Genomic DNA, 10,250 nt, shown 5'->3' with positions numbered 1-10,250 from the left:
CTCTAGGAGGCGCTAAGGAAACGAAGGGAGATCACTAGGGTATGAGGTGACTGCCCAGGTAGGCAGTGTGGATATTGTCTGAGTTCTCAGTTATTTTCGATGCAGAATGTACAAAATAAAACATCACGTGTTTGGTGTCGTTTAAATACTATTTCAACATTTTCTTACAAAGATACTTTGAAATAATCTATCGTTGGCTCACAACTGTACTCGATACCTCATCAATGACATGCTCTATTTCATTTCCCCATTGTAGAGCGTCACCTTAATTTGGGGATCTTATACACCTATTTAACGATCTCATAACGTGTTTAGACTTGTTCTTATGGTGTTGTTTTTATCTGACCTTAGAAATTAAGTACATGGGAAAGGGGCGGTAGGAAGGGAAATAATAAAAAGTAGCCAACAGAAACGGAAGAAGGGAGATTATTCTTGATGGCCGTCTGCAATCTTCAGCGGACGTGGCTGTGATGTCACCAAGTCTTGGTCGCCATTTTGGTGGACGAGCAGACGCTAGGTATCTCCTCATCACCTGAATTTTTTTTTAAGTGGGGATTTAAATTTTAATGTTCTTCCTGATGTAGATTTTTAGCCGGCTATTCTGTTTCTTATTTTTAGGGATAAATTTTTGCAAGCGTTTCAAGCGCTTTAAAAAGATGGAATATTAAAATGGTTTAAGTTTATAACTGTAGCATCAGTCCCCCAAAGAGTTGTACTTGCAGTTTTGTAGACACTGAGCGAAAAAACGGACACACGATCTAAACCTGACTGCATTATTATTATAGTATGTAGTGAACGTAACAGTTTGTCGACAAGTGTAATTTTCTCGTGTTACTGTACAAAATCTTAGTTGTTGTACACGAACTTTGTGACGAAGTCTATTTAGCACGATCATTTGTCACCGAAAGGTTTCGCATCATTAAAAGATAAGTGTGATACAGAAAATCTTAAGAGAAATTATGTTGTCATTTGATGACGATAGTTTATTAACCTTATTTCCGGTTATTTTCCAAATTCCTTATGTTAATCTTGTTTGTACAAATAAAACAGTCCCACATTTGTTGCCTATCTTATCTGTAAAATATTTTGGACAGATTGAAAGCATTTGAACCACATTCAGATTAATCAGAGAGGTTAATTCCTAACAACATGCAAATTCCCAAATGTTGAAAGACCTCTAGCTTGATATGTTTTAGAGACCTGTATCAAAATTCACAGCTGAATATGCAATTTTGAAACATAGATACATTTACATTATCAAGGTTACCTCGGCTAGACAAGTTGAGAGTGAGTAGGCATACATTTGTTCAAATAAAACAGTCACAGATTTTGCCACTTCCTGTACGCAGATGTGAATTTTGATGTTTGAAAGCATATATCTCACAAGTGGGAAAGGGTTATTTCCTTATATCTTGGAAAGTAGTGTCATGTAACAAATCATGTCAAAACATTTGCATTCCAATGGGTCTTTCAACCTGTCCTTTAAAATTCGCCAGGAAGATGATGGAGGAGGTAAATGATGAGCAGCCAGAAATAGTTACCCATGAAGAGGTGGCACTGGCAGAGAGAGAAGCAATGCAAACATCTACTGGTAAATATACAAGAAAAAATTGTGACTAGTGGTAGTTGGAGAGAGGGAGAGAATACTTCATAGTTGAGAAAACCTCTGTAAAATGAATTCTACTTGTTGAAGATGCATGTTGCTTATGAAAATTTCTACCTTGCTATGACTGTCAGCGGCTGCTTTGAACCTTATTTATATTGAACATGCTAGATGAACACTGCGTTGGACCCTTTCTTTCAAGTTTCAGATTTATGAGCTTGTGGGTTGGAGTTACTGATGTTGGATATTAATAAAAAGGGAATTTAAGAGCGTAGTGAACGCTCATGTATTATTCAGCACATATGTTACCATCTGGAAAAGTCAGATGTGTATTATATGTTGCCAAGTTGTGTAGGGCACAGAATACAAACTTGTTTTGATTTTCTCTTTTCTGGTTTGCTAAATCAAAAATAAAGTGTCTGGCGCTTTCTCACTAAAATTTGACATCATTTTTATGAATTTTCTTGTAATATATTTATTTGATTCAAAACATTGGCTTGTTTCAAAGGCTGATAGAAGAGCAAACGATGAGCAGGCTAGGCTAGTTTACACAAGCATGGTTTTTTGTAAAACTGAGACGAATGCACCAGTCCTGTTTATGTGTGTTTATTTTAAGAGTGTGTTTCTTTGCTTTTTAAATTGTGGCAGTATTATCAGGGAGACAGAATGCATATATGTATATATCTCAGCTACTCCCAGAAAAGATCAGAGAAGCACACCTAGCATTCCAGCTCCTTCTCCATTGCCATCATTCTTTGCATCTCATGGGGCCATCTCAGCGGTAAAGTACTTTTAAAGTATTTTTTTAAATAAATATTTTGTTTTAGGATTCATGCATAGTCCTTTGCTGGGTCATGTAATGCATAAAGTAAACCTGTTTTCATACAAAATCGTTCTCCCATAAAGTACAGGATGTGTTGTAGGCTTCTGAACCCATTAGTGCACTTCTTTGTGAAATTTTTGGTCTGTGCACAACATTTTAAAGAAAAGGTGCTTTAATAAAGTGACTTCTTTCATTTCTTCTGATGTGGTGTTGTCTGGTAGTAGTACAACAGCTATAAAGTGCTTGTAACTAAGACATTTAAGATTTTAGGCTGTAGGTACATAGCTTTTTATGCATTTTAACTTTTCAAGCAACTTTATAAGTGTGAATATAAAATATAGTTACAAGAAATAAATGTGCTACTTTACTAAATTTAACAATATTTTACTTGTATGTTTTACTTTCTTTCTCATATTTAGGAAGTTTCAAGTCCAGTTTCCGGGTAAGTCATGGAAGTCTGTAGCCTCTTTTGGCTTTAATTTTCCATTTTATTTATAGAAATAATTGACAAATAGTACATATATGAGTTTCTTTCATTGGACTATAAAATTGTAGAGAAATATGTATTTCCTCTATACTGATAAAAACCTGTTTGAGTTATTCCTTTTAGCAACTTTAATTTGCTGTAATCATTGAACTGCCAGACACTGAAAATGCTTGTTGGTGATGGTTAAGAGGAGTGGATAATTGCAAAAGATTTGGTTACAGGAACATTGTCTACAAAAACGTTAGTATCTGAAAAATATCTTGATAAAGATCAGCAAAATACCATGATGTATTGCAGAAATTCTGGCAGCCCTCCTCCTACTTCACCATCCAAATCAGAAGAAAAAGCACCAGGACTAGTAACACCTGGCAGGGGAGAAGCACCAGGTACCTATGGTTATTTTGAATAGCACCACATTGCTATTTTTTTCTAACTGTGGATAATTTGTAACAATAGATAAAAGTACATTTTCTGAAAGCCATCTGACAGGACTGAAGATGTGCATATAGAATGCAGAAATGTTTGTGACTTACACTAGGGACAAGGAACTTGATTGGATGATGCTTTTCATGTTTTTGCCAGTAATCTCTTAATACTAGGTGGTATTTGAACACATTAGTAATTATTGTTTTATTTGATGTTGACTGCCTACTAACAGGTCCTATGCAGACTCCTTTTGAAGCCAGCTCAGCCATCCCAGTGTCTTCAGCACCTGAAAGTCAAGCCTTGCCCTCACTAGGCGCTTCTCAAGTGCGGGGCTTGTTTGAGTGGTTCTCAAACAGTAACCTGGTGCACAAAGTGGTGGAGAGGACAAGGGTCAGCAGAGAATGTCAAAAATGATAGTTCTTATTTCTTACTTTGTCTCCACATATGCACTTGTTCACAACTGAGTGGAAGTGACTATTAATTCTGCACACTTTCTTATTGTTCAGCAAAGTCATTAGATTCATTTAGAATTGTATAGTTTTGTAAATAATATGACAAAAAAATTATTTACAGAATTCTGTTGAAACTGTCATCACAACACTGGATCCTGGCATGAGAGAAGTCATAAGTACGTGAATTTTTTGTCTTCTGCAAATATTTGGAGCATCCATTATAAACATTTATACATATATCTCTCTGGTTGTGATATAGGAAGAAGCATTTGCTGGGGAGACAGTAAAATAAAAATGTAATATTATGCTTGTTAGTATGCATGTAGTCAAAGTCTGCCATAATTTTTAGTTTTCAGACTTTGTTAACGTAGAAGAGCCCATTACCTTACTGGTGCCTTCATATAATTGATCTCTGGGTACTGATAAAATTATGTTTGAAAGGCTGCTGATATTGCATTTTTTAAGGAAAGTGCTTAGACAATTGGGTAGTTAATAGATAAGGAGACTGTATGAATAAAGGCATTGATTGATTGGAAAAGGAAAAATATTATTTTTCTCTTCCTTTTTTTAAATGCCAGTACTTAGCAGTTGTTTTGTTTTTTTAAAAGACCAAGCTTTTTGTTATCCAGCTTAAACATATGTGTAGTTGTGGTTTTGTTGGCAGTTATAGATGGCTTGTTTCAGGATCAGGCAGTGGTATAGAAATCATGGTGACATCTACAAAAGAGAACAAAGTAGCGCCAGTGAGGGAGGCTTTCCAGGAAACATTTAGTCGAGTTAGAGTTACAGGCGTGGTAAGCTGATTCATATCATTGCTGTCTTATTCCTGCCTTCTCCTTTGCAAAAATTTTTTCAATGGTAGGCGTGAGGGTCATGCCATTAAGACATTCGGTCCGTGGAGGACACCGGTGTCAGTTCACCGCGGCTTATCAGGCGTGCGGGTCACCCACCGGTGGGGGATGCATTGTTGTATTTTTTTAAGACACGTACAACGCGTAAATAAGCGAATAAACACGGAACCTTCAGGACTTGTTCCTCCAACGTTGCTTCCTTTAAAGGCTGAATAATTCAACCAATCATGTGTTTCCTCGTGGTTTGTGCAGTGTATAGTTTGTTTACACGTGAGCGCCATATTGAAAATTTTTTTTGGGTCGCTCGATTTTTGACGTGGATTTTACTCAAACAACAGAAAATGAGAAGAAAACAGTGAGTAATATTAAATTCTAATGTATATTCTAATAAAATATGATCTTTTTGGTACTTATGCTTGTATATATCATGTAAAAAAATTTTCTTTAATTTCTGACGTGTGACATTCGATCGGTTGTGAAATCAAACATTTACTATCTTTCATGTGAGCTTACTACAAGAATCAGAGCCTATTTCTTGAAATTAACAACGCAAATGTGTTAAAATGCTCTTTTAACGGCGTATCACATATTGTTTGTCTTTTTGTAGTTAACAGATATAAATTTTTTAACACGGGTTAAATTAGCACTCGTGCTCCATAGTGATTTTTTTTTGCGCCGCTCTGTATTCTTAGCGTACCGATAATAATATTAAATGAATCAATCTGATTTTTTTGGACAAGAACAATGTTTAATCATTTCAAGTTTATATACAGTTATCAAAGTGTGATTCTGGAAGTGTAACTTGTGCTAGCATGATATATTCTGTGCATCCTGTGTGAAATTTTTTGAAAATTCATTACCTTATTGCTTTGGATTACCAAAAATTGACTATTCATGCAGGATTCACGTAGGAATATTTTTGTTTTACTAAGTTCAATCTCTTATATCATTTAAAAATTTTTTCTATTTCTTATAGTTATTTTTTAATGATTTTTTAAAAGCGGTGAATTTCCATGAGGACAGGGTAATGTGACCTAGTATAAACCTTCCGGACCGATAGAGTTAAAAAAAAATTATGTTTGTCTCTTATGATGATAGCACATGTTTATATAGTACTTTATCTCCAGCATTAAAGAGCTTTCCATACAGACACGTGAGCATACCCTTTTCAGTAGGGTAGGCATCAAATTCACCTATACACACACACATGCAACAGTCATGCAGGGTAGAGGAAACCAGAATACTCAAAGAAACCACTGACAGTCAGCCCTGTAAATAGGCGTCATATCCAGAGAGAGTTATATCGGAGTTTCGATTCAACCCCATGACACATAAGTCTCACTGTCATATGCCACCACCTGCCCCGCACTTTTCTCGGGGCCAGCTTTTTTTGTTAGAGTAGGGAGGGGGTAATGCCTTAAACCCTTTATTAAGTGAGATACCCACTTACCATCCTGACAGCTGCATGGAATAGCAGAAGTTTGCTGTGCCACATGGGTACACAAACAACATGCCTCTGGGTTTGGATGCCAGTGCTCTAACCACTTGACTGCTTACTTCCCTTCATACCCTTGGTGATAAAAATGGTTTACCGTCTTGTGGGCACATCCTATAGAATGTAAATCTCAGCCTTCTCCTTCTGTCCTGATAAATTGGGTGCACTTTCACTGCTGGTGGACAGAGTGAGTTTTCTGCTCGTTTGCCATATTGTGCTGTCATCAAGATCTCAGTGGGTGGTGTCCCTTTCTTGTGCAGGAGAGCCAGTCCACAACTGCAGCACAGCCTCTTGGTTTTGCTGCCGGTCTGAAAGGCGCTGAAGATCGTATCAAGAGCTTGCGGGAATCAAGGGCGATTTCAGATGACGTAACTGCAGTTTCTATTGAAGGCTTCATAGTGGAGATGTTTCCAGACAGGTAGAGTTCCTTATTTTAGTTAAGCTGCACAAATGTTTTCACAGTGATGCAATTTTATAAAGATGTTTCATTATCATTATGGGCTTTTTCAAGTGTTTTTATTTTCTTTTTTTAATTATTTTATTGTAATTTCATTTCTATGACCAAAAATGATGTTAATATGAGTCTTTCCTTTGATAAAACGAAATGTATTTTGAGTGAAGGGAAGCTATTTAGAGTACATTTCATAAAACATTTCATTTATTGGCCTCCTGTTATCTTTTTAAGAAACTGATCTGTTAAGATTTCAGATTTGTTTAAATTAGCATCGGATTTTACATTAGTCCAGAGGCTAGCTTTGCATTATGGAATATGTAGAAAATAGCTGCAGTAATATTATGCTCTGTGTATTTTCAGGTGGTTTGAGATGAGTTGTCTAGTGCTGAAAGATCCTGTTAATCAGATTGAACTCGAGACTTGTTCACAGCCCACACCTATCCCCATACAATACATTTTAGCTGCACAAGATCGCACACCTGCTGATTATCCTTTGCGGTGGGCAGGCCTTGCTGTCACCATTGGGCAGATCATTGAAGAAGATCAGCCCCACATTGGCCGTGCGGATTGGCAGAAAGTCTTGTCTGGTGTGCCGCGGCGGGATTCTCTGTATCTTGCTGCAGCAACATTGGCTTACATGTACAAGCAGCGGCTTCCGACATCTTTTATATCTTGATATTGACCGGCATCTGTCTCCTGTAACCATTGATGTCTGGATGTTTATTGGTTGTCACATCTCTTAGTTCCTTACCTCTTGAAACGTCTTTATAATCAGTTTTCTCATTTTGGTTTTAAAAAAATAAATTCTTCTTTATGATGCTTAGGGCAGGAGATCTAAAAATATCTGCTTTCATTTCTTTGCATCATTAATATATTTTTTAAGGTAATGGTATACTAACAAACACAGGTCCTAATCTTTTTTTGTTCCCCTTTCCTCCACTCCTTATTTTATGGAGAGATAGTGTATCTAACATCTTACAAACACCACAGTTAATTCTACTCAGACTGCTGTCAAACAAAATTTGTGAAACACAATGTGGCATTAGAGCTGTATGAGTGAGCCTATTTAGGATGCAAGATGATTTTTAAAAAGTCTCTTTTTTTTTGGTTTTTTTTTTTGGGGGTGGGTGGGGGGGTTATTTGTTTTTGCACAGCTGTATAAAAAGTTTTTTCCCTTTATTTTGCTTTGATTTTGTGAATTTTCTGTTGTAATTATAACCAGGAATTGATTTGGAGTCTATATATATATATGTAATATTTTTGTATGACTTGCAGCTACATGATTGCGTTTTCACTGGTACAGTCTGAATAAGCAAAGATATGTGCAACATACAGGTTAATGTGACAAGTAACATGCTCACATTTTAGGTGAGAGGTGTTTAAGCACATGTACGAAAGGCTGAGTAAATGTTTTTGAAACATTTCTTCCATGCCACAAACAAGTTTTGAAGCAGGTCACTAGCACTGAAACTTACAACTACGGACTGAGAAGGTGAGCAGGCAGGTAGATTATTGCCACTTGTGTTGCAAGTCTATACTGAGATTGAGAGCTCTTTGTGTCTCAAATTGTAAATTAATTTTAATTTCCCATTTTTTTTAGACACTGGCTTAAATTTCAACCCATCATCCCCTACTTATTTTCCAGATTATTATTCTGAGACCATAAGTCTTTCAAGCTATCTTTTGTTTCTGTATAACATTGTTATGTATGCATGTTTTTTTGCACTCAAAGGAGGTTGTAAAAAATCTCTCTAAGTGAATTAGTTTTGACAGAAAGACTCTGTTATGTATCTGATATGCCTTCATGTATTTGACTTTCTATGCCAGAATTACCAAGGTGGTAATTTTGTAAATGTTTTGTATCATAGAACTTGTGTACAATAGGGGAGAAAATGCAGTTCATGAATAGAATTTTGTGTTTAGTTTTATAATTTTTATTTTTTCGGGAGTTCAGAAGCATTAAGTCTACCCTTTCCCTTTCCTGTAGTTATAAACAGCAGATGTGTGCAGTATGCATTGATTATTTGAGAAAATTTTGTATGGAATATCTGTACAAAATAGGTTTATTAAAAAAAAAAGGGTTTTATTTGAATACATTTGTTCATAAGCATAGATCATTGTATCAGTTGGGTTGTGTAAAAATATTTTTTTGTTGTAGCTTATAGAACATGATTATTTCATAGCTGCCCTTATGGATTTACCGTGCGCTGGTGAAGCAAAGACCATGCCACTTTCACTCATCACTTTGCAGCTTGTAGGAGATGTAGTAATCTTACTGCTTGTTTATTTGGGGCATATGTTTACTTGTAAAATACATCATTATAATATATATAAAGATGCATTTTTTGCTGCATATTTAGCAAGGATTAGGAGTGAAATATTGACCACCATGACATCATAAAAGACAAATTCTCCTGCTTGAGCAATATTTGTTCAGTTTTCGTGTGATCAGTGATATTCTGGAACAGTTTCTTTATCAATGAACATAACATTTTCAGGCTATAAATTGTAATTTTAAATCAGCATGACTGGCAGTTTTAAATGCAGGTGTCAAATATCAAGGTTACATCGGCTAGACAAGTTGAGAGTGAGTAGGCATACATTTGCGTACCTCCATGATCCAAAAGATTTAAGCAGTCCTATGGAATGTTCTTAGCTGCATAATCTAAAAGTCAAGCATTCTTTATTCCATCATGTATAAATGTGGCAGTATTGTACCTAGGATTTACAGGTGGTTCTTAAATGACGTTCCATTCCTACATCTCGCCGTAAACCGATTTTCGCTGTAAGTCGGAACATTCGTACATACTGTATGTAAGTAACATATTGTAAGCACTTATCCTATCCTAACACAGTAATTACCAAAAAACACATAAAATACGTTTTAATAATGACAGGTGATGCCGTCCTCCTCGGTCCCGAGCAGAATAACCGTGTATTCTACCGCCGCGCACTTTATACAGTAAATGGGAGATGTGTCGTAACCACGAAACATCATAACTCGGGACTGACGTAACCCGAGGACCGCCTGTATATTGTTATTAAAAAATTTGTATAGGAAAGAGCAGAATTCACATAGACAAGAAAAAAATAACTGCACAGTAGACAATAAGGAATAGCCTGCTTGCTTCCAGTTAAGGTATTTCAGCACAGGTGGTTTCATGGCTTCTCAGACAAAGTTTACTTCTTGTACATTGTTCCGAGTCAACTAAGCGAAGTTTGAGAGGAGGTGGTAAAGAGAGAGATTGGTGCAGACCCCGAGATGTTACAACATTTGAAGAATATGTATAGTTTACACCAACATTTGTTTTCTTTTTCTTTTATATGGTCAGACAGCAAATTTGTGAGATTTCTTTGCATTGGCATGCATATGTGTAAAACAGGAGTGAACAAGGGCTATAGTAGAAGGATTAGCCTGAGATTCACTGACAAATTCTAAATTTTTATGTTGTATGAATTCAACATAAAAATTCAGAATTAGCCAGATAAAATCTTTACATCTTGGGTGTTAGCCCTAAAACTTATCTTAAGTTTTATGATTTGATTTTCAGCTTATGACCTAGTGTGACCTTTAGCCATCTCATCTCCCTTCTTATCAGCTCACCCCATCCCCTGATGTCATCTGTTTTGCGTTGTCACATAAATTCGCTAGTACAATA

General features: G+C 36.2%; 1 protein-coding gene across 2 annotated transcripts; it reads left to right on the top strand.

Moving 5' to 3' along the window:
- On the top strand, positions 1-9,015 carry LOC112554735 (protein PRRC1-like). 2 transcript variants are annotated; one of them, XM_025222736.1, is made up of 10 exons: positions 1-58; positions 1,497-1,591; positions 2,293-2,384; positions 2,846-2,868; positions 3,211-3,299; positions 3,572-3,729; positions 3,913-3,967; positions 4,476-4,585; positions 6,398-6,555; positions 6,952-9,013. In XM_025222736.1, exons 2-10 carry the CDS (start codon positions 1,501-1,503, stop codon positions 7,265-7,267), a joined length of 1,092 nt encoding a protein of 363 aa, XP_025078521.1. In that variant the 5' UTR covers positions 1-58; positions 1,497-1,500; the 3' UTR covers positions 7,268-9,013. The 2 variants fall into 2 exon arrangements, with proteins under 2 accessions (XP_025078521.1, XP_025078520.1); XM_025222735.1 differs by lacking the exon at positions 1-58 and adding an exon at positions 367-517 and having other exon boundaries at positions 6,952-9,015.
- The last annotated feature ends 1,235 nt before the right edge of the window (positions 9,016-10,250 follow it).

Source organism: Pomacea canaliculata, linkage group LG13, assembly GCF_003073045.1.
Source record: "Pomacea canaliculata isolate SZHN2017 linkage group LG13, ASM307304v1, whole genome shotgun sequence".
NCBI classification, from domain to species: domain Eukaryota; kingdom Metazoa; phylum Mollusca; class Gastropoda; order Architaenioglossa; family Ampullariidae; genus Pomacea; species Pomacea canaliculata.
Note: the sequence above shows the minus strand (reverse complement) of the source record. Positions and strands in the feature narration are given on the sequence as shown.